The sequence below is a fragment of the Lethenteron reissneri genome, chromosome 36 (assembly GCF_015708825.2).
Source record: "Lethenteron reissneri isolate LAM-NWPU_2019-01 chromosome 36, ASM1570882v1, whole genome shotgun sequence".
NCBI lineage: Eukaryota > Metazoa > Chordata > Hyperoartia > Petromyzontiformes > Petromyzontidae > Lethenteron > Lethenteron reissneri.
This window is the reverse complement of record NC_083814.1, coordinates 4,218,155-4,243,860: the sequence shown is the minus strand read 5'-3', so window position 1 is coordinate 4,243,860 and position 25,706 is coordinate 4,218,155. Positions and strand designations below refer to the sequence as shown.

The window sequence follows — 25,706 nt, the reverse complement described above, 5'->3', positions numbered from 1 at the left end:
TAAGTACATGAGGAGAAATAAATTGCATATTAAATTGCTTCAGAACAGCTCCAGTAATATAATTCAAGGTACAGATTAATTTATGCAATAAATATCGACACATGATCTTGTTTCCGACAAGAAAATGTAAACAAAAAATCACATCACCACCATGAGCACCGTTATCGCGAACCAAATCAGACATAAAACAGCAAATATTACAAACGTACCTGAGACGTAGGGAGGATTGTAGCCATACATTTGTATGATGTTCCCGTCAACGTAGGACATGTCAAAATACCCTTGCCAGTAGAAGCAAGGGCAGGTAGTGAAGGGACTGAAGTAGGGGGCGTATCCCTCACTTTGATACCAATTTAGGCATTCGCGTTTTGGATTTTTGGTATTCAATGAGTTAAGATCCAACCTGAGTGTTGATCTCCCCTTCAAGCCTGCAATGGAGTCAAATAATTTTATCATATAAAACATGTATTTAAGAGCACTGCTATATATGTCTATGTATTTTAATTGTTTTGTTTAAGCATATACCTTAGTGAGAAGGTGAAATATACACCAAGATAGAGCATCCTCTTTTCATGACTCCCTAATAATGTAGAGCATAGGGTTGATCTCCACAAAAGGTGTTAACTAGCGAAATACGCATCTTAAATTGGATGGACTTCAACCAGCAGTGGACAGACCAAGCCAGATGATGATGAGAGAATTTGAAATGTATGCACACTGGTGCTGTAATACACTCAGTTCTCTACGTGAATACAACTGTTTTACCCTACGGGAATTACTTGATGTTTGCTTTCCATGCTGATCATGAAACAATTAATCCCCTGGACTCTCTGAAGCATTCAGAAAACACATTTTAAGTGCATTGTCTTTATTGCTGTTTTGGAAAATATGGGAAACCAAGTGTCTTCTTTAATGTGGCCATATATGACACACTTTGACATGTATGCAACACATTACAATAATTACATGCTTTGGGCAGTTGCAACCAGCTATATCATGGCCCTGACAACTGGAAAACAACGCTTTGGAGTTAATTGTGAAGGTAGCGTTGTAAAATTTCTCATACTTGTCGAAAAGCAGGTAATATTTCGCAATGAGTTACATGAACATAAAAACAATATTTTTAAGGGTAAGTGTTTGACCTTGTATTGAATGAAGCAGCATTTTCCTCAGACATGTTGCATTGTAATGTTAACACAAAAGAACACTGAGCATAAACAAAGTGCGACGAAAGCAGTTCATATCTGCAAGTACGAGTTCCAGTGCTCATGACGAATGTGTCAGGAATGTTTCGTGATTGCTGTCAAGATTTTTCGTTGAACACACAATGCCTTATCTTTTTAACATACCAGCATTGCCCTTTACCAATCCACTGCTGGATAAAGCCCTTTAGATCAAAAAGGTTGTTTGGTCGCACCTCACGACACTGGTCAGTATGGATTGGTGAAAGTGCAGTGCCTAGCGTGCCAGAACAATGATGTTCACCGTGGCTAGGAATCAAACCCAGGTGGCCAGCAATGGTTAGCGCCTGAGTTTGATTCCTGATCATGGCTAACATCAGTGGTAAGTTACACCTAATCAGTCCTGGGCACCCAACCTTCACCAACCCACATTGACCAGCAGAGATAAAGATATCCCATATAGCCTTTAACAGACTGTGAGGGCAAGTGCTGTAAGTGAGCACCTATGAAGGCCACCATGGCACATGAGGGGGTGGGTGGTTAATACCACGCCCGGACGTCTTTGTCTCCCCAGTGATGATGCTTACACTACTCACCATTTGAGGCTGAGTCGACCTAGGGGAGGCCCAGATCTAGTTCAGATAATCGTCACTGGTGTTATTAGCTAGAATCAAACTCGCCGGGTTCGTAGCGCAGTGCACTAATCGTTGCACACTATGGCCAGCTTATTGAAGCATGGGTCAAACAATCCCCATGACCGAAAGTCATAAGAGAGCCTTTTATCCAGAAGTGAATTAATCTTCTGTACTATAAGAGTTTAGATTGCATTTTAATTTATCTCTGTATTGAATAATTTGAATTGTTTACATTGATGCATAATTTATTATTGTTTTTAATTGTTTATTACCGTGTATCTGTATTTGTCAAGCATCTTGCGACAAATTATTGTGAATGGCACCAAACCAATTCAAATTGTATTGATTGAATATACATAGCAACAAAAATGTAGTATTCATTTGAAATACAGTCAATATATTAATGAGTTTACAAACACTTTACAAACTGTCTAATGAACTTGCTAAAGTTGCAAAACTGTATGAAATATGGTGAATACATTCAATATAGTCTAAGAATAAGGACACCATAACTCCAGACGAGTATCCTAATTAAATCTGGGTCGGATAATGTGGTCCCAAAAAGAACCGAGTGATATTTAATAAATTTGGGGGTTTTCTCAACACGTGGTGTGACTTGTGCATCTTCCATTACGTGGCATCGTCACTAAAATAGTTCAGCAGCATGCCACACAATGAGAATCACAAAAAATATCGTAATTTACTAACAGACAGACATCCATATGTTCTTCTTTTCAAGTTTATTCACCACCGCATGGAAGGGTTGTACATTTTTTGCGAGTGGTTAATTGAAAACCAATTGCCTGGGAAATGCCAACCTTCAAAATATGGTCAATTTTATACAAAAGCCATGGTTATAATACTCCCTACTTAGACACTGTGTGGTAAAATATTTTTTTTTAACTTTTCTAAGACAATCTCAATGGAATTGCAAAGTGTGCTGGCTTCTGACAAAGTCACGCCAACATCCCAATGTCAAGATGCATTTTGACACCAAGATAGGATCTACGACAGTAGTGTGCAGGTGTTTTCATTCACGTGCAAAGGACAGGGTATTTCAACAGAGGCGTATCTTTTTTTTTACAGAAACCGAAAAAATACCGGTTTGCAATATACCATACATTGTGCTGCTACGTGTTGCATGACAACATTGACGCACAGCAAGTCTGAAGACTATCCACCTTGCTGTCATGCTGCAGTATCTTCATCTTAAAATGTTTAAACGGTTTAATTGATTCATCACAGGAGAGAATGCAGCTCTTAAGTTCGTTGGATGCGGAAAATGTGTACGAATGCATAAAGGAATGCAATTGTAAAGTGCGCAGTGTGCGTACATTTACAATTCCATGTTGTGCATTGCACTTTTACAATTGCGTTTCTCTATTTGTTCCTATTAATATTTCTCAACTGTATAACGAATTTGTTATTTGATTAATAACATTTTCTTCGTATAGAGTTAATGGGCATGTAAATTCACACGACCAAGAACACAAACCTACAATATCCACTCTTGCAAACAATTCTATAACATGTATACAGTCACATTTGATCACTACAAATTCATATGAATACCTGTATTTGTTCCAACAGCCTGGTCTGGACGATATCGTATGGTGACATTTGGCGACAGTGAGATTGGTTCAATGTAAAGGCTATTTCCGTATCCACTGATAAGGGAAGGAATGATGGGAAGAAAAAAAAAACATCATCCAAACACTCATGTAAGAGATTAGAGAAATTAACACACAACTCATTCATGCATAAATGTTGGACGACTCAAACATCTTGAGAGGATTTTAAAGAATGACGATTCAACAATATAATTCAAATAAATAATGATACGTTATTATTTAGACTTTCAATTGCAATTTAAATGTATCCAATTGTCATCAACAAAATCAAACATAAAAAAAAATCAAGATATACTGTCTTCTTTAATACTACTTTCGTTTGCCTAAATAGTACATTTTTAGTTTTCAATGTAATGTGTACAATACAATTATTACTTTGAAATTTAATAAAAATACGCAAATCTAATCAACAAAAACACATTTATGGTCAAATTCTGATTCCGTATGTTTTCAAATCGCTTAATCATTCAAGGTGGATTTTTAAACAAATATCCAACAAAGTAACAACATACTTTGCAGAAATCATACACTGTTACCATAGGTATTCTAACATCTAAAACAAAGTGTGTTAAAGTAACACAAAGTTAATCTTATTAAAATACTGATGTATTCGATACAACGAATGTAGCAGCATCAATCTTAATTTGGAGCTTTCGTGACTGCAGGAATTACTATTTGGTTCTTTCGGTAAAGTCACGTATGAAGATAAAATAATAAATTAAATAATAGCATACTACGACGTTTCGATTGCAACACAAGCAATCATCATCAAGTATAAAAGAAATATCAACAAAAATCTAACTGGAAAACTATAGACAGACATATAAGCAGACAGATATCACAAAGATACATAGAGAGAGAACACACATCGGCACACAGAGAACGTCTCTGTGCTGAGGCCTTAAATAGAGAGGGGGCGGGGGCGGAGAGGGGGAGGGGTTAGAGAAAAATTAGCATGCCAATGAGTAGGACGACGCGTGGCATGCTAATTTTTCTCTAACCCCTCCCTCTCTCCGCTCCCGCCCCCTCTCTCTATTTAAGGCCTCGTCACAGAGACGTTCCCTCTCTCTATGTATCTTTGTGATATCTGTCTGCTTATATGTCTGTCTATAGTTTTCTGGTTAGGTTTTTGTTGCTATTCCTTTTATACCTGATGATGATTGCTTGTGTTGCAATCGAAACGTCGTAGTATGCTATTATTTAATTTATTATTTTATCTTTATACGTGACTTTACCGAAAGAACCAAATAGTAATTCCTGCAGTCACAAAAGCTCCAAATTAAGATTGAACCACTTCTACGGGGAAGTTTTAAGTTTATCTTTTTCTCTCTCTCTGGGTTTTTTGTTTTCTCTCTCTGCCTGTGTCCTCTCTTTGGAATTTTCACAATTAAATTCTAACTTAGCAATCTTTGAAATACGTAATCAACCAGGCTATCCGTTAATTGTGTGTTGACCGACTCTCTGTGTTTCATTACATTACATTTCGATATTTTGCTAGGTTATTTAATTTAGTGTGTCTTTCTCCCGTTCTCCTAATTTTTCAATCTTGCGTGCCGTGCCACGCGTCGTCCTACTCATTGGCATGCTAATTTTTCTCTAACCCCTCCCTCTCTCCGCCCCCGCCCCCTCTCTCTATTTAAGGCCTCGTCACAGAGACGTTCTCTCTCTGTGTGCCGATGTGTGTTCTCTCTCTATGTATCTTTGTGATATCTGTCTGCGTATATGTCTCTCTATAGTTTTCTGGTTAGATTTTTGTTGCTATTTCTTTTATACCTGATGATGATTGCTTGTGTTGCAATCGAAACGTCGTAGTATGCTATTATTTAATTTATTATTTTATCTTTATACGTGACTTTACCGAAAGAACCAAATAGTAGTAGCATCAAGTTATGGAAATACAGGTTGATCCATTTTTAGACACCCCCATTACAATGATAAGGAGAAATCAATAGAGAAAGAAACAATTGTATTTCAAAGCCTCTACAAGTCTCTAACCAAACTCAATACTACATATTAGATCGTTTAATGCTCTCCTCGATAAGATATAGTGCCATTGTTTATACAATATTCAATCACCTGTTCTGCAGTACACCAAAAGGTCGTTAGAAATCAATAAACTATTTCAACGATTAACTATTTTTTATTTGACCAAGGCCCACTGAGCTATATAGCTCCTTTCAGAAGCGACCTGGCTACAAATGATAGCTCAAAGAAGTGGCCTATCGCATAGAAATTTATAGCAGCCAAATACTCTAAACGCATGTAGATTCTAAATGTGGAGGGAAACAACAGCGGACATGGAGAAAAAAACCATGCTACCACTGGGAAAACATGCAAAATCTAAATATACAGACATCGGGATCGAACCCACAACCTCCTGTATACCAAGCAAGGTAGTTAACATCTCACCACCATGGCGCAATGTTATAAATTGATCATCCGGTATAAAACTCTTAAAAAAAGATGATTTTTCAATGAATTATTACATTTTCAAACTCACCAAAACAGTTACCATTTATCTTCTTGGTTCTTTCGGTAAAGTCACGTAGAAGGGAAGTAATAAAATAATAAAAATAAAACATAAAGTAATTCTCATGACGTTTCGGCCACAACGCAAGCAGCTGTCCTCAGGTGAAAACCAGGTCTGTCGAGGCGACAGCATCTGAATGAAACAGCACACGTGCTTGGAGCATATATATAAGCTGGGCTGGAAGGGGGGGAAAGGGCGCCTTGACAAAAGAATTTGCATATCAAGAGGAATTTAGCACATTTGTGGGAAATGCAGGTATGTGATTAGTACTACTTATGCCCGTGCATTATGCAGGATTAGCAGCATCAAAGGGAGGGGATATGGGAAATGCAGGTATGTGATTAGTACTACTTATGCCCGTGCATTATGCAGGATTAGCAGCATCAAAGGGAGGGGATATGGGAAATGCAGGTATGTGATTAGTACTACTTATGCCCGTGCATTATGCAGGATTAGCAGCATCAAAGGGAGGGGATAGGGGTAGCATTAATAAAGGGAAGGAGTGTTAATAGTATGTAGCTGCAGTAACTAAAACCACCACGTAAACAACTAAAGTATAAACTACATCGTATCATCAGTATACTAAATATACTCTACAATAAGCTGAGTTACTAACAGTAAGTAATACATTACAATTCTACGTCGTAAAACATATATAATATGCTTCCATCTAAACTTTATTCTCTTACATCACACGAGTCTACACCGTACTATATACTGCCATAGACAAACCCAACATTAAATTATATACTGTATTGTTGTAAACCACCCTATACCTCATACATTGTAATATTACACTATGTATTATTCTACCCACACTAATGTATATCACACTGCTGTATATTCACTATACAATTACGATACTATATATTACTTTGTACATTGTATTAAGCATATCAATTTTATACTATTTGTTATTATACACTGTACCATTGACCGTCGTGTGAAAGATACTAAGAGGAAGCAACGAAATATGGCAATGGGAGAGTAGCGAAGGGAAACTTGTAGCGGAGCAAAGACTCCATTCCGTGCGGAGAAAACAATGCCAGTGAGTGGAACGCGGTCTGAAAGTCACCGTAAACGTGAACACAATCAGTTAAGATCCGAAATGGTTTATTACGTCCTTCCAATGATTGATAAGCCAGAATCCATCTTCTCGGTTGAAATTGTCTCTGTGTTTGTATATGTGGATTGCCTCATGAACGAATCTCTCATGGTAGCCAGATGGCTTGCAGAGAAGCTCTGTCTTGGAGAAGTCAATATCATGTGAGCCCACTGAATTGTAACAGTGATCTGCCACGGCTGAGGTGTTTGTCCTACCGTGTTTCAAATCTGCTTTATGTTCACGGATGCGGTCCGAGACATGTCGTTTGGTTTCTCCAATGTAACTGCTACCACAGAGGCAACTTAGTTTGTAGACGCCAGGGTACTGTATGTCTGGAACCACATCTTTTACAGATGGGACCAGATCACGGATTTTATGTACTGTGTTGAATCGGACCTGGATCTTGTGTTTTATCAGGATTTTGGAGATCTTTTTTGTGACCCCAGCAATGTAGGATAAGGTGATGGTCTTGAAATGCTCCTCAACAGGATCCTTCTTGATGGTTGGAGTGATGGCTTTGCGGATTGTGTAGTCAGAGTAACCATTAGCCTTAAGAGCTTGGCGTACGTGTTTGAGTTCACTGGCAATGTGTTCCTGGTCGGATATGCATTGGGCTCTATGGTATAGAGTCCTGATGAGGGAATTCTTCTGGGATGGATGGTGGTGGGAATCCGGTTTTAGGTAAGCATCCGTATGGGTGGCTTTCCTGTAGACAGAGTGGCTCATTGAACCATCAGGTCTCCTTTTAATTAGGACATCCAAAAAGGGTAGCTTGCCATCTTTTTCGACTTCCATGGTGAATCTGATGGCTGGGTGTATGAAACTGAGGGTACCACAATGGGCCCCCCCCCCCCATCTCCGGTTGTAGCCAACGTTTTCATGGAGAAATTTGAGACTGACGCCATCCAGACTGCCACTCTACGCCCAACCTTATGGAAGAGGTACGTAGATGACACTTTTGTCATCTGGCCACATGGCCGGCCTGCTCTAGACCAATTTCTCGACCACATCAATTCCATACACCCAGCCATCAGATTCACCATGGAAGTCGAAAAAGATGGCAAGCTACCCTTTTTGGATGTCCTAATTAAAAGGAGACCTGATGGTTCAATGAGCCACTCTGTCGACAGGAAAGCCACCCATACGGATGCTTACCTAAAACCGGATTCCCAACACCATCCATCCCAGAAGAATTCCCTCATCAAGACCATATACCATAGAGCCCAATGCATATCCGACCAGGAACACATTGCCAGTGAACTCAAACACGTACGCCAAGCTCTTAAGGCTAATGGTTACTCCGACTACACAATCCGCAAAGCCATCACTCCAACCATCAAGAAGGATCCTGTTGAGGAGCCTTTCAAAACCATCACCTTACCCTACATTGCTGGGGTCACAAAAAAGATCTCCAAAATCCTGATAAAACACAAGATCCAGGTCCGATTCAAAACGGTACAAAAAATCCGTGATCTGGTCCCATCTGTAAAAGATGTGGTTCCAGACATACAGTACCCTGGCGTCTACAAACTAAGTTACCTCTGTGGTAGCAGTTACATTGGAGAAACCAAACGATATGTCTCGGACCGCATCCGTGAACATAAAGCAGAATTGAAACACGGTAGGACAAACACCTCAGCCGTGGCATATCACTGTTACAATTCAGTGGGCTCACATGATATTGACTTCTCCAAGACAGAGGTTCTCTGCAAGCCATCTGGCTACCATGAGAGATTCGTTCATGAGGCGATCCACATATACAAACACAGAGACAATTTCAACCGAGAAGATGGATTCTGGCTTAGCAATCATAGGAAGGATGTAATAAACCATTTCGGATCTTAACTGATTGTGTTCACGTTTACGGTGGCTTTCAGACCGCGTTCCACTCACTGGCATTGTCTTCTCCGCAGGGAATGGATTCTTTGCTCCGCTGCAAGTTTCCTAACACTACTCTCCCATTGACATATTTCGTTGCTTCCTCTTAGTATCTTTCACACGACGGTCAATGGTACAGTGTATAGCGGATTGTATAATAATAAATAGTATAAAATTGTAATGCTTAATACAATGTACAAAGTAATATATAGTATCGTAATTGTATAGTGAATATACAGCAGTGTGATATAAATTAGGGTGGGTACAATAATACATAGTGTAATATTATAATGTATAAGATATAGGGTGGTTCATAACAATACAGTATATAATTTAAAGTTGGGTTTGTCTATGGCAGTATATAGTACGGTGTAGACTCGTGTGATGTAAGAGAATAAAGTTTAGATGGAAGCATGTTATATTTTTTACGACGTAGAATTGTAATTTATTACTTACTGTTAGTAATTCAGCTTATTGTAGAGTATATATTGTATACTGATGATACTATGTAGTTTATACTTTAGTTGTTTACGTGGTGGTTTTAGTTACTGCAGCTACATACTATTGTAATGCGGGCGTAAATGGGCGGGGCGGATATGACGATCCGAGAGGGAGGAGTCAGGGTCACGTGGGGGAGAAGTTATAGCGGGGAGACAGGAAGCCATCTGGGTCAGTCGGGGGAGTGAAGGGTGGTGAACACGTTGGGTGGTCGCCGTGCCTCAGCCTGGTGGCTGAGGGGCTCATGACGGCGCCAGCCAGCGGGGTGGAAGAGAGTTGGGGATAGAGCAGAGAGTGGCGAGATAGCCACAGAGGCCACGCAGGGCTGAGGTTGGAGATGGCGAGATAGCCACAGAGGCCACGGAGGGCTGAGGTTGGGGAGTGGCGAGATCGCCACACACGGTAAGACTCGGCACCGCCGGCCAGCGGTGACCGAGCACGGAGGAACAGGGAGCAGCGGTGGAGCTGCTGTGAGAGCAGCCAGAGGGCTGCACCAAGAGCCTGCAGCGGAGCTGCAGGAGCGCGGAAGGCTACGGGAGCGAAGGCAGCTGCGGAGCTGCCAGGCAGAGAGTCTCAGGAGGAGTGCCGTGAGGGAAAGAGAACGCGAACCCAAATAAAGGACACGGAGTCAGAGAGAAGCGTCCGAGTCTTTTATTACACTGGTGTCAGAAGTGAAACGGCATCTCAAAACAACTGAGAGAAAGAAAAAAAAGAATATTCCTGCGCCATCATCTGCTACATCATCAGACGACGACCTTCCTCAGACGGTGGACCTGCCTGCGATGGAAGAGGAGATCCGTGCTGGAACGAGTACGGGTCCGGGTGAGCAAGGTGTCGCCGCGTCGGTGGACCTGTCTGTGCCAGAGGACGCCAACTTACGATGGAGACAGATGGCGGCGCAGATGGAGACCTTGAAAATCGTGCTGGCGCAACTGTGTGAGTTCACCACGCCGAGGACGGCGTCGGGGAGGCCCGATGGTGATCCGCAGGCCTCCGCCTTTCCTGCGCTGCCAGCGCCATCTGCCACGTAGCACGAAGACGCCATCTTGGGCGTGGCAGGGGAGAAACGGCGGGAAGCCGCCATCTTGTCTTCACCGCGGCGGGAAGACGCCGCCATCTTCAACATCGCGGCGGAGAGGCAGCCTTGCGCTGCCATCTGGAGGTGCCGCGGGGTGAGCAACCTGCTGTGAGCTGCTGTTTTCGAGGAGGAGCTGCGAGGAGAGGACGCCGACGCTGCAGCTGCTGGGACGGGAGCTCTCCCGTCCTGGCTCGGGTGCGAGACGACGGAGCAGTCAAGTCGCCGGACGAGTTCTGCGAGGCGTCTCAAGTTACCACCCTGCGTCCTCTGCTTGCTGCAGCCCCGGGCGAGTCGTAACGATACGCACCCGGCCTTAACACACACCTCACCCATCTAGCGTGTGCTGGCGGGGCGATTTTTGCATGTCTCCGCCGTGTGGAGCATGGTTCGGGCTGTGTGTGTGTGTTTTCTGGATGAACGCGTTATTTGCTTGTTGCTCGGTGTCAATTAGTGTGTATGAGTGTGTGTTGAGGATGGAAGGAGAGTCTGCTGTGCTTGCTGAGTGTCAAATAGTGTGTGTGCGCTGCGGCGTGGAGTTGTTATCTTGATGGTCAAGTTAATTATTAACTCGGGAGCGTCGGGTATCCTGCGCTGTACCATCTCGTGGGTTACCGTGTGCGACGGGCTTAATTGAAAAATATTTTTTTTGGTGTATTGTGCTGCGAGGTGCTGTGTGCGATGCGGTTGTTGCAAGAGAGAGAATATTTGTGTTGTTGCTGCAAAGTTACAATAGGATTAATGGTGTGTTGGTTGCCTGCAGATCTGCTTGCTATTGTGCTTAAATGTACGCGTGTGATCGCGATATGCTGACTGCATGTGCTGTTACACCGTTCTGTACGGTTATGGGGTGCGATGCAGTGGTTGACTATTGGGGTTGAGATTGTTATTATTTGTGCGTACCTGTTTGGAAATTGGTAACAAATTCGAGGGGGACCCAAAAATTTGGTTGTATGGTTGTTGTGCACACGAGATTGCGTGTATATTATAGAGGGGGACCCTAAAATTTGGTTGTATGGGTGTTGTGCACACGAGATTGCGTGTATATTATAGAGGGGGACCCAAAAATTTGGTTGTATGGGTGTTGTGCACACGAGATTGCGTGTATATAATAGGAGTAATTGAGCTTTTTGAAAATGAGGGTGCGCGATGACGCCGTTGTGGGTGGCTCAGATGTTAAGGGTGATGGGACCGTAAATTGGCGCCAAATGGCGTCGCTCATTCGGTTGATTGCATGCAGCCAGGAGTTGCTTGCGGGTTGGTGTGTGTAACCAATTTGTTTTGGTAAAATATTGGTTAAAAATTCCCCGATATGACTGCTGTGCGCAGCAAGCTGGGGCTGTGCGTCTATCGTTGGTGGGGTTGTTATAACGTGACGGGGGATGCGTCTTGTGACCCCCAGCAAAGGGCAGCTGGGGTGCACGCACGGAGAAAACTGGCCACGTGTTCGCACATTGGGCCGCCATTTTGCGCGCACGCGGGGTATGGCGACGATACGCTTTGCGCAAAGGGCCGCCATTTTGAGTGCGCGCGAGTTATTGCGAGAACGCGCTTGGCGAAGGGGGCCGCCATTTTGAGCGCGCGGGAAAAACCGCGGTGGGGCAAATATTCCATCTGTTATGCCTGCCATTGTTGATTGGGTGATGCACGAGTTGTGGTCACATCGGCCTATGGCTGATGGCTGACCTGACAGCCCGGAGGCGAATCCTCCGTGGTATGTCTTAAACTAATGGGCCATGTGCTCATATGGCTCGGGGAGTCATGGTTCAGTTGTGCGGTGGCAGACTGAACCTGGTGTGCTGGGGGCTCACGGGATCTGGGTTAGGGTGTTATTGTCTCTATAAGAGAACATTGCCCCATGGGGGGAGTCCATGGGGTCTGGCATTGCCGGGGGATGAACCTTCCCTGGGCTATAAAGCATGAGGCTATACGAGGCTGGTGTGTGTCCATCTCTGATGGGATAGTAAGGGAGGAGCATGGCCGAGTTGCTGCTCATCCCCGAAATTGCACTAGCCGAGAGTATGGTCAGTGGATGTTGCTGTGGTTTGACGACCACGGTGAGGGTTAGCTCGAGTTAAACGTTACCAGCTGGGGTGCGTGGCTCTCTCCACGCGAGGGTGTGCGACTAGGGGTTTTGTTGAGAGTGACCATGGGTACATGCTGTGTACGTGTGATGTCTGTGCTGGTCCTCAAGGGAGGACTGCTGGTGGGCAAGAGCTGGAAATTTTGTTGTGTTGTTGTTGTCACGTGTAAATAATATTGTTGTTAAAATGTAAATACTGGGGCATCCATTGCGTCTATTTGGGTATTTATGGGGGTTTTCTTAAGCGGGCCGGATTTACATCATCTCCACTACCCTGGGGCCGGGTGGCTGTCGTGTACGACATGTGGATGTGCGTTGTTGTGCTGTGCCTCAGGGGATTGGATTCTCCTTCTCGTCACAGATCTTCAGTGCCTGCCACACTGGGTGTTACCTGGTGTGCTAACTGGATGAGGACTTGAAGGAGCGATTGAGCGCCCGTTCGTCATTCCTGCTCTACCACTTGCTCTTTGACGTTGGACTTGGGCCGAGCGGATGGAACTGCAACATGGACACGCACTAAAACATCACATTCCTGGGTTGTGCGCGTCGGCCGTTCTTGCGTGTCAGTTGCCGTTGTTGTGCATTGTGCCATTCTTATTCTTGTTGTTGTTGCGCGGAGGACAGGCCGGTGTTCTGTTCCAGTTCCTGATACCTCCCCTTTCGTTACTTGTGTTGTTGTTCTTATAATCTCCGTTGTGTCTGGGGGACTCCTGATTGTGATGCCTTCGCCCGCATTATTTTGTTCTGTTTCAGCCGAGGACGGCTGGAATTTTCTCTACGGGGGAGGGTGGTGTAATGCGGGCGTAAATGGGCGGGGCGGATATGACGATCCGAGAGGGAGGAGTCAGGGTCACGTGGGGGAGAAGTTATAGCGGGGAGACAGGAAGCCATCTGGGTCAGTCGGGGGAGTGAAGGGTGGTGAACACGTTGGGTGGTCGCCGTGCCTCAGCCTGGTGGCTGAGGAGCTCATGACGGCGCCAGCCAGCGGGGTGGAAGAGAGTTGGGGATAGAGCAGAGAGTGGCGAGATAGCCACAGAGGCCACGCAGGGCTGAGGTTGGAGATGGCGAGATAGCCACAGAGGCCACGGAGGGCTGAGGTTGGGGAGTGGCGAGATCGCCACACACGGTAAGACTCGGCACCGCCGGCCAGCGGTGACCGAGCACGGAGGAACAGGGAGCAGCGGTGGAGCTGCTGTGAGAGCAGCCAGAGGGCTGCACCAAGAGCCTGCAGCGGAGCTGCAGGAGCGCGGAAGGCTACGGGAGCGAAGGCAGCTGCGGAGCTGCCAGGCAGAGAGTCTCAGGAGGAGTGCCGTGAGGGAAAGAGAACGCGAACCCAAATAAAGGACACGGAGTCAGAGAGAAGCGTCCGAGTCTTTTATTACACTGGTGTCAGAAGTGAAACGGCATCTCAAAACAACTGAGAGAAAGAAAAAAAAGAATATTCCTGCGCCATCATCTGCTACATCATCAGACGACGACGACCTTCCTCAGACGGTGGACCTGCCTGCGATGGAAGAGGAGATCCGTGCTGGAACGAGTACGGGTCCGGGTGAGCAAGGTGTCGCCGCGTCGGTGGACCTGTCTGTGCCGGAGGACGCCAACTTACGATGGAGACAGATGGCGGCGCAGATGGAGACCTTGAAAATCGTGCTGGCGCAACTGTGTGAGTTCACCACGCCGAGGACGGCGTCGGGGAGGCCCGGTGGTGATCCGCAGGCCTCCGCCTTTCCTGCGCTGCCAGCGCCATCTGCCACGTAGCACGAAGACGCCATCTTGGGCGTGGCAGGGGAGAAACGGCGGGAAGCCGCCATCTTGTCTTCACCGCGGCGGGAAGACGCCGCCATCTTCAACATCGCGGCGGAGAGGCAGCCTTGCGCTGCCATCTGGAGGTGCCGCGGGGTGAGCAGCCTGCTGTGAGCTGCTGTTTTCGAGGAGGAGCTGCGAGGAGAGGACGCCGACGCTGCAGCTGCTGGGACGGGAGCTCTCCCGTCCTGGCTCGGGTGCGAGACGACGGAGCAGTCAAGTCGCCGGACGAGTTCTGCGAGGCGTCTCAAGTTACCACCCTGCGTCCTCTGCTTGCTGCAGCCCCGGGCGAGTCGTAACGATACGCACCCGGCCTTAACACACACCTCACCCATCTAGCGTGCTGGCGGGGCGATTTTTGCATGTCTCCGCCGTGTGGAGCGTGGTTCGGGCTGTGTGTGTGTGTTTTCTGGATGAACGCGTTATTTGCTTGTTGCTCGGTGTCAATTAGTGTGTATGAGTGTGTGTTGAGGATGGAAGGAGAGTCTGCTGTGCTTGCTGAGTGTCAAATAGTGTGTGTGCGCTGCGGCGTGGAGTTGTTATCTTGATGGTCAAGTTAATTATTAACTCGGGAGCGTCGGGTATCCTGCGCTGTACCATCTCGTGGGTTACCGTGTGCGACGGGCTTAATTGAAAAATATTTTTTTTGGTGTATTGTGCTGCGAGGTGCTGTGTGCGATGCGGTTGTTGCAAGAGAGAGAATATTTGTGTTGTTGCTGCAAAGTTACGATAGGATTAATGGTGTGTTGGTTGCCTGCAGATCTGCTTGCTATTGTGCTTAAATGTACGCGTGTGATCGCGATATGCTGACTGCATGTGCTGTTACACCGTTCTGTACGGTTATGGGGTGCGATGCAGTGGTTGACTATTGGGGTTGAGATTGTTATTATTTGTGCGTACCTGTTTGGAAATTGGTAACAAATTCGAGGGGGACCCAAAAATTTGGTTGTATGGTTGTTGTGCACACGAGATTGCGTGTATATTATAGAGGGGGACCCTAAAATTTGGTTGTATGGGTGTTGTGCACACGAGATTGCGTGTATATTATAGAGGGGGACCCAAAAATTTGGTTGTATGGGTGTTGTGCACACGAGATTGCGTGTATATAATAGGGGTAATTGAGCTTTTTGAAAATGAGGGTGCGCGATGACGCCGTTGTGGGTGGCTCAGATGTTAAGGGTGATGGGACCGTAAATTGGCGCCAAATGGCGTCGCTCATTCGGTTGATTGCATGCAGCCAGGAGTTGCTTGCGGGTTGGTGTGTGTAACCAATGTGTTTTGGTAAAATATTGGTTAAAAATTCCCCGATATGACTGCTGTGCGCAGCAAGCTGGGGCTGTGCGTCTATCGTTGGTGGGGTTGTTATAACGTGACGGGGGATGCGTCTTGTGACCCCCAGCAAAGGGCAGCTGGGGTGCACGCACGGAGAAAACTGGCCACGTGTTCGCACGTTGGGCCGCCATTTTGCGCGCACGCGGGGTATGGCGACGATACGCTTTGCGCAAAGGGCCGCCATTTTGAGTGCGCGCGAGTTATTGCGAGAACGCGCTTGGCGAAGGGGGCCGCCATTTTGAGCGCGCGGGAAAAACCGCGGTGGGGCAAATATTCCATCTGTTATGCCTGCCATTGTTGATTGGGTGATGCACGAGTTGTGGTCACATCGGCCTATGGCTGATGGCTGACCTGACAGCCCGGAGGCGAATCCTCCGTGGTATGTCTTAAACTAATGGGCCATGTGCTCATATGGCTCGGGGAGTCATGGTTCAGTTGTGCGGTGGCAGACTGAACCTGGTGTGCCGGGGGCTCACGGGATCTGGGTTAGGGTGTTATTGTCTCTATAAGAGAACATTGCCCCATGGGGGGAGTCCATGGGGTCTGGCATTGCCGGGGGATGAACCTTCCCTGGGCTATAAAGCATCAGGCTATACGAGGCTGGTGTGTGTCCATCTCTGATGGGATAGTAAGGGAGGAGCATGGCCGAGTTGCTGCTCATCCCCGAAATTGCACTAGCCGAGAGTATGGTCAGTGGATGTTGCTGTGGTTTGACGACCACGGTGAGGGTTAGCTCAAGTTAAACGTTACCGCTGGGGTGCGTGGCTCTCTCCACGCGAGGGTGTGCGACTAGGGGTTTTGTTGAGAGTGACCATGGGTACATGCTGTGTACGTGTGATGTCTGTGCTGGTCCTCAAGGGAGGACTGCTGGTGGGCAAGAGCTGGAAATTTTGTTGTGTTGTTGTTGTCACGTGTAAATAATATTGTTGTTAAAATGTAAATACTGGGGCATCCATTGCGTCTATTTGGGTATTTATGGGGGTTTTCTTAAGCGGGCCGGATTTACATCATCTCCACTACCCTGGGGCCGGGTGGCTGTCGTGTACGACATGTGGATGTGCGTTGTTGTGCTGTGCCTCAGGGGATTGGATTCTCCTTCTCGTCACAGATCTTCAGTGCCTGCCACACTGGGTGTTACCTGGTGTGCTAACTGGATGAGGACTTGAAGGAGCGATTGAGCGCCCGTTCGTCATTCCTGCTCTACCACTTGCTCTTTGACGTTGGACTTGGGCCGAGCGGATGGAACTGCAACATGGACACGCACTAAAACATCACATTCCTGGGTTGTGCGCGTCGGCCGTTCTTGCGTGTCAGTTGCCGTTGTTGTGCATTGTGCCATTCTTATTCTTGTTGTTGTTGCGCGGAGGACAGGCCGGTGTTCTGTTCCAGTTCCTGATACCTCCCCTTTCGTTACTTGTGTTGTTGTTCTTATAATCTCCGTTGTGTCTGGGGGACTCCTGATTGTGATGCCTTCGCCCGCATTATTTTGTTCTGTTTCAGCTGAGGACGGCTGGAATTTTCTCTACGGGGGAGGGTGGTGTAATGCGGGCGTAAATGGGCGGGGCGGATATGACGATCCGAGAGGGAGGAGTCAGGGTCACGTGGGGGAGAAGTTATAGCGGGGAGACAGGAAGCCATCTGGGTCAGTCGGGGGAGTGAAGGGTGGTGAACACGTTGGGTGGTCGCCGTGCCTCAGCCTGGTGGCTGAGGGGCTCATGACGGCGCCAGCCAGCGGGGTGGAAGAGAGTTGGGGATAGAGCAGAGAGTGGCGAGATAGCCACAGAGGCCACGCAGGGCTGAGGTTGGAGATGGCGAGATAGCCACAGAGGCCACGGAGGGCTGAGGTTGGGGAGTGGCGAGATCGCCACACACGGTAAGACTCGGCACCGCCGGCCAGCGGTGACCGAGCACGGAGGAACAGGGAGCAGCGGTGGAGCTGCTGTGAGAGCAGCCAGAGGGCTGCACCAAGAGCCTGCAGCGGAGCTGCAGGAGCGCGGAAGGCTACGGGAGCGAAGGCAGCTGCGGAGCTGCCAGGCAGAGAGTCTCAGGAGGAGTGCCGTGAGGGAAAGAGAACGCGAACCCAAATAAAGGACACGGAGTCAGAGAGAAGCGTCCGAGTCTTTTATTACACTATGAACACTCCTTCCCTTTCTTAATGCTACCTATATCCCCTCCCTTTGATGCTGCTAATCCTGCATAATGCACGGGCATAAGTAGTACTAATCACATACCTGCATTTCCCATATCCCCTCCCTTTGATGCTGCTAATCCTGCATAATGCACGGGCATAAGTAGTACTAATCACATACCTGCATTTCCATAAATATGCTAAATTCCTCTTGATATGCATATTCTTTTGTCAAGGCGCCCTCTCCCCCCCTTACAACCCAGCTTATATATATGCTCCAAGCACGTGTGCTGTTTCGTTCAGACGCTGTCGCCTCGACAGACCTGGTTTTCACCTGAGGACGGCTGCTTGCGTTGTGGCCGAAACGTTGTGAGAGTTATTTTATTATGATTTATTTTTATTATTTTATTACTTCCCTTCTACGTAACTTTACTGAAAGAACCAAGAAGATGAATCCCTGCAGTCACGAAAGCTTTAAATCGAAAACTACCATCTATATCGGTGATGTTTGACCTACCTCATGAAGCCCATAACAACATTGTTGACATCCCTAACTTCAGTTCTCCATTGCATGCCTCCATCCTTAAATATTTGTAGGCAGAATGAAAATATGCCATCTGTGCTCAAGATGGCTTGGAATGTGTTTGTCTGAAAAGTAAACAAATATAAATCCATGCGGAATGGATATCAAATGGATATGATTCCAAACAACATGCAGTACGACTGAGAGATGTATATTGACATTCAATTTGCTTAGAGTACACATGTGATTGTGGTTGGATACAATTTTACAGTAACAAATATTGAAGATAAACATGTAAATGCTTATACTATTTAGGACTTCGTGAGAGAAGATATAAAAACTCACTTTAGTTTCAAAGTTTTTTGGAAGGTACTGATTGAAGAATGTAGTGAAGTACAGTCAAGTAATTTCCATGGCATAGTCAGATAAAATGTGTCAATCCTGCAGGTGTATGCCAAGTTGCACCCCACATGAGGCATGGACAGGAAGGTCTGAGAGTTATGAAGTCAAGTTAAAATAATTTGACTCGTGTATGGGCCTCAGCGGGGACAAATAATTATCTGGAATGCAGCAGTGTTGCATTGTAATCCGAGTCCAAACAAAAAATTGCTAAACACCATTGCAGTGCCATGCAACCCTATCCAGAAAAAAATAACTCAACGGGATCTGAAATATGAGCTGACCGTAAACATCTCGTGACATCTATTTATAACCTATGCATAAGTGGCACTTTTACGAATATTCTTTTTCAATTTCCATTTCCAGAAATACAATTTTCTTTTAAAATACATTTTGTTTCAAATAACTATGCAATGCTTCACCACGGTAAGGGGATAGACGTTGGTGAGTGTGCTTCACTCAAGACCTGGCAAAGTGCATTAAATCCCCACCCATGGCTAACAACAGTTACGAGAGATATCTGAACCAGTCTTGTCCCCCCCTCCACCACCAACCTCACAAACTCAAACCGACCAGCATGGTGAAGCATGGTCTTAACAACTCCCATAACTGACGAGGTGTGGGGAGGCCTTGCGTGGCATTCATGGCTTAGTATGGTGTGACGGCATGTGCCTGAGTATGTGATGGATCGTGCCTCACACCCGATAGACCCGGAACCCACTCGGGTCCAGGTCACTTGGACATTTCAAGTTTACTTTATGTCTGCTGCAGTAACATATTGCCGGGACAAGATAATGTGCGAAACCAAAACAAATAAAATAAAATAAAATAATTACGTAACTGTGATTTTTTTTTGTGATGATCAAATCCCATTAAAGTTCAATACAGTTATGATTGACTAACATATATCAAATACGTATTGTTATTAGATGAGATATATTTTTTTGATGCCCCAAAAATCAAGCAACATTTGATGAAATAAAATCATTATTTGCGAGATTTGTTTTGTATACTTAATACCTACACATGCACACACACAAACCATTTATTGAAAAATGCAATAAAAATGTAAAAAAATTATGAAGTGACATTAAAGTATGACCTGGAATTGATTAGCTAAATATTCTTACATATCTGCCATTGTTGCTTGCTGGCACAGCAGGAGCTTCCTCCCAGGTGATCTTTAACATCCAGGTGGGCACATAGTTTTGTATATCCGACATAGAGCTGAAGTTGGCTCGGACCTGGGCCTGCACCTTGTCACGGAGCTGTTTTGCATCTTGGCTCGGGTTGCCCACAGTAAAGTCATACTCCTGCAAAATGGAAGCAATGTTGTTTGAGGTGGAGAGACGAAGCCCAACATTTACTCCAGCAATACATTTATGTTAGGTTTGCAAATGTGTGCATTCACGTGAAAGCTATATATATTTAATGCACGGAAAAATAAATCAAGTGGAAATGGGCAGGACACATCATGACAACAATTGATGAGTGATAGAGGAAATTAACTACATAGTGCATACTGAAGAGAAGGCAATCGAAAAAAAAGAAAGATGGTGAAAGAGATGGCGAGACGAAATAAAAGAGTTTGGAGGCTCACTACTTAACAACCGAGGAAAGGAAGGAATGAAAGAAAATGGGGCAGACCTTTGCCCAGGAGTGGGTAGTTACAGGCTAACAACAATAACAGCAACTGGATACAAAGGTGTCGATGGCTTTTACACTCTTCAGCGTACAGCACACATACCTGGTAATATATTTTTCCAATGCCGGATGAGAAGTCACAATCGTCCCAGAAAACTGCAATCATGGGAGTATAGTACCACCATGAATTTCTCGTTGGATTGGGATAAGCAAACTTTGATTGGTCTTCGTTTTCTTTGAACACAATCAACCCGTTGTCTGTGAACTGGATACCACACGCACAAACGTGCATCAATTAAAATATCTGAGCATCTTAAATGACAGAAAACAAATGCACGAGTGCCACTTTTGCACAATTCAAATAAGACAACAAAGAACTGACCATTACACAAATTAGGCAATATGAATAATTGCACAAATTAGGCAACCTCACAATTAAAATAAAAAACTACTTCGACATAGTGAGTGTAATATTGAAGACAATTATCTATAGCTTCATAAAAGTTGTTTTATTTATTGAACAAGTCAACGGTTTTTTGGTTTATGTGAAACTGCATGCACCATCGCCATTTTAGCATGGATTAAAATCAGTTTTAAAATCAGTTCCTGTATGTGTGTACATCCAACACCGTGATGCTTCATGAGAATTTCTCCTTCATCAAGATAATTGGACGAATGATTGATTTTTCATTCTAAATGGTGGACGTACCATGCCCAATTAAAAGCTCCTTAATTATTATACAAATGATTTCCCACATCTTTAAAGTGTATGAAACGTATCCATGAAATTATTAAAATTCAAAGCCCATATTACTTCACGGCTACATAGCTAACCTCTATATGATATCTAACTGGACGGTCCAACAACATAATTTTTAATATAAAATACAATTTAAAAGTGTATTGTCGGATATTACAGTGTCATCACTAAAGTGTGAATGCTGTAAATTTGATATACTTGTATCAACTATGTTAAAAACTGCTTTTGTCTTTAGTTTGTTGTCCTTCCCCCGCACCTCCGATTAGCACGGTTGGCTACATACGGTGTGAAAGAAGTTCACCATACATACATCAATAAAGTTGTATGGACAACAGATTTTTCTGCAAGGCCACATCATTATCTGACGAAAATCGTATCAACAGACCCTCCACCGCCCAATATAGCCAAACAAACGTGCTAAAAAGAACGGAACTCACAACCAAATTTAGCTAATCAGATTCCCCGATTTCCTGGATTTTCCTGAAGGTGTTTCACGCAGTTTCAAGCGAAACGTTGTGTATCTAATTGCTAAATTTGGTCTTTGAGAATTGTTTTTCAACTTACCGGTTGACCTGAAACAATAATAATACTTGTACACATGACAATGTAAGTAGTGTGGTTATGTCAGGTAATGAGGGTTTATCGACACAGATTTAGTCAGATCATAATGTGAGTTGAACACGTAGGCTTTTGTGACCAGTATTATTCATAATAAATATGTTTGGGTTAGATCGCATTATTTACAAATGTGTAGCAAACCCTCCACCATCTGACACGGCCAATCAGTAAAAAATGTGTCACATTGGCAAAAGACAAATAGTTCACTACTTTTTAGCCCACCGGTGTGTTGAAGAGTGAATCCACAACATTTGCAATGCTTAACCCTAAATTATATTACGAATCATATTGGCTGCGAGCACCTAGCTCTTGCTGTATTAGACGTTTTCATACAAATGCAACTACATTCTGACATTTTTATTTAAATGTTTGGCAGTCACATTGCAATCGCATGGTTAGAGAAAGCTCTGGTAGAAGTGTTTTCACACTGATAAAACTTGTGTTGGACAGCCCGATACACACAGCCTAGGTACAAATCTGTAAGAGATATGTACCAAGATATGAGAATAGGTTTTCCACTTTTTTCTGGCAACAAAACAGGTGATAAGATGTTAAACCACCAAACTGAAACCTTTTACAAGGAATCATGACTGCATTAACCACAATACTTGTGGTCAGAATGCAAACAAAAAACACACTGAAAATATATGCATTGTCTTTGAAACTGATTGGTCCACACCAGAGACAGCTTCCTTTTGAGCCTAGTCTCAAAACGGTGTTGTGATTCCTTGTAAAAGGTTTCAGTTTGATGTTTTAACATCTTAACACCTATTTTGTTGCCACATAAAAGGGGAAAAGCCATTTTCAGATATGCATTTATTTATTTAGGAGTTGCACCCTCATTTAATTAATTTGTTTACATATGCGAGTGTTAATAATTATTTTCTCAATGCTGGGGCAACAAAACAGCACAAAAGTATTTCAATAACCTCTTCTTGGTTCTTTCGGTAAAGTCACGTGACTTTACCGAAAGAACCAAGAAGATGAATCCCTGCAGTCACAAAAGCTTTAAATCGAAAATTAATTCAATAACTTCAACATATTCTGGTCAATATGACGTCTTTAGCAATAATGAAACTCTTAAAAGATGATATTCCATTTTCAGACGTTGACATATGTATTGTACAATATCTTCTAACAGCATCAGTTGAAATTACTTACATACAACTGTTGGTAGAACCTGGTTCCGAATGGAAATCCGTACGGTGGTGAGAAGAACGGAGACACGTAGTCTGTGTCCCAAATATACGGACTTTGGTCGTACACATTTCTCCCATAATCGAAGAGCCTCTTCTCTGTTAAAATAAATCAATTACACTATTAAAGAAAGACTCTCACAGTGAATATAATCGTTACACATTAAAACTGACTTTTGGGTAATAGAAAAGTTCTTGCTTAGATGAAGGTGTCAATGGAAAGTGATCATATTTTTCAGATACCATTAAACCCTAGTTCATGATTTGGAAAGGTCACGATACGTGGTTGCAGAAGTCAGCATTGTCAGGTATTTATCCAATCAGTATCAGATGAGTATCTCTATATTGAATTATTTGACTTATACATGATATTGAATTAGTAAATATTCAATGGAAATTAAATGTGTATTATATGTATATGTTTACACCTGCTGATGCTGGATGTAATCTTCAGCGAAACGTCAATATACAATTGTCAAAAATATGCTTGCTTATTAAGATATCAGTTTGCTGTCAAACCAAAACAATTAGCATAATTACCCACGTGACAACTTTATTGAAATTGAATTATCGTGTGTTTTATTCTTCTCAAAAGCAGAGTTTGCATACCGAAGCACTGAATGCCATCTCCCTCATAGCCAGGCTTGCACGAGCAAGCGTATGAGCCAGGCGTGTTGGTACAGAGCCCAAGCGTTCCGTGGCAGGGAAAAGGTCCAACATTGCACTCATCAATGTCTGAACAAAACATACAATGTGCACACGGCCACAGTTACATATATGAAGATCACATTTTAGACTATATTTTCATGAAGCTCAGCAAGCTTAAAACATAAACATTTGATGTTATTCTCGGCATGACACAAACATTACTCAAACTTCACCATAACAACTAAAACCGAAATAATGTTAAGAGATTTGAAAGGTGCAGCTCTGTAGTTGCTTGCTTACAACACTGCTGGTAGAAGAGCCTCCCAAAAGACGCAGGTTTAGTTTAAAAAAAAGTTAGATATGTGGTAAAAAATATATACACATTTACAGCCTTTTCTTCAATCCATGGACAGGATGAAGGCCTCCCCACACTGTGTTAGTAATGGGGGTAGTTTGACCATACTTCACCACACAGCAATTTACAATCTGATGAAGGCGAGGCCCAAGACTGGTTCAGATATAAAATTCAGGTCACGGGGTTCATAGTGCAGTGCCCCAACCACTGGACCACCGGTTCAAACTATGTATGCAGTACCATGTATGGCTTAACGAGTAAATGGGCGATGTTCAATTGTTATAAGTATATTTTATAAGTATTATAAGTAGTTATAGATAAGTAGCATGGTATATGTATGTTTACCAGTTGCACAGCGAAGACCAGTCCATCCACTCGGACAAAGGCACAAGTAACTATTGACATCATCCAGACATGCGCTATTGTGCTGACACTCGTTTCCAATGCAGTCATCGATATCTATGGAGAAATCACAAACATCATTCATGTAAATGTCACTTTAACAGTCCAAGATTTACACTATTGACAGCTACATTAATCATACATTGCAAATGAAACACAAGACGTTGAGAGGGACAAAAAAGTATTACATACGGACTCACGCAGAACATAATACAGATTTCATGGCAGGATAGGGTAAGTGACTTGCTAAGTTTAGAATCACATCACCGACGAATGCACCATGCATGCACACCCGAGCGGTGTCACTGCAATCCATACAGTGTCTACCGCCTCCCTGTATTTGTTAAAAGAACTTAGCATTCAACTTTCACATGTTTCAAAACTGTTGATGTTTCCTCCTGCCTTACGAAAGAAGAATAGGTTTGGAATACAATGCTAAGAAAGCCTAGCAGACATAGTCACGAAAAGGAGTATGTGATTCACTCAAATTCACACTCTTGCTGACACATTTGATACTCATAGAAATCAATTAAAAAAACTAGAAATGGCCCACATTGTATTTTGTAGGATGACAACTATGGTCAACTTCCAAATAACCCACATTGATTTTGGAATGAGAAATCAGATCAATGTTACAAGATTATTTTCATTGGCATTCATTTTAATTGGAAATCATACCCATGCGTGAGGATTTTTAGTACAGAATTCTACCCCTTAAACTAAAGTCACTCAAACGTAATAATTTACAATACATTCAAATACTTATGAGTTCTAATCCCAATCTTAATTTGGAGCAGTCAGGGATCGTCTTTTCTCGACCTTCCTCAACAACAGCGGTCAACCTAAACATGGGCTCCTTCATATGAATGTGGAAATTCTACCACTGGCTCAGCGTAACCAAAAGAGATCGCACAATTCTACGGAGTGTCTTCTTGGTTGGCACTGCATGTTCTTCACCATGGCATGATGTGTCCGATGTTTCGCTATACATGCTAGCAGCTTCTTAAGAGAACTGAATACACGTTGGACATCATGCCAAGCAACACAAAGTACAACTGGAAAATACAACAGAGGTATACCGCACAATCACAAAAGCTATGAAATAGTATGATATAAACAAAGCCTAATGCTCATCTGAGTTGAAAACTCTTACATTTGACTTAATACAAAAGAATGTGGGAAATGAGCCTTACTGTATTGGCAGTATTGCCCTTTGTATCCCAGCACACAGGAACAGTTGTATCCCTTCAGAATGTCAATGCAGGTTGCACCATTTTGGCAC

At 44.0% G+C, this 25,706-nt stretch overlaps 1 protein-coding gene across 1 annotated transcript in view; it reads right to left on the bottom strand.

The window, feature by feature from the left end:
• LOC133351260 (mucin-like protein) overlaps positions 1-25,706 on the bottom strand; it is a 56,165-nt gene that overhangs the window by 11,458 nt on the left and 19,001 nt on the right. Inside the window, exons 6-10 of the mRNA XM_061566364.1 lie at positions 24,368-24,481; positions 23,629-23,754; positions 22,985-23,118; positions 20,549-20,710; positions 19,949-20,114 (exon numbers count right to left, since the gene is read on the bottom strand). Of these exons, the coding sequence (XP_061422348.1) occupies positions 19,949-20,114; positions 20,549-20,710; positions 22,985-23,118; positions 23,629-23,754; positions 24,368-24,481 (702 nt within the window). The remainder of the gene's footprint in view (positions 1-19,948; positions 20,115-20,548; positions 20,711-22,984; positions 23,119-23,628; positions 23,755-24,367; positions 24,482-25,706) is intronic.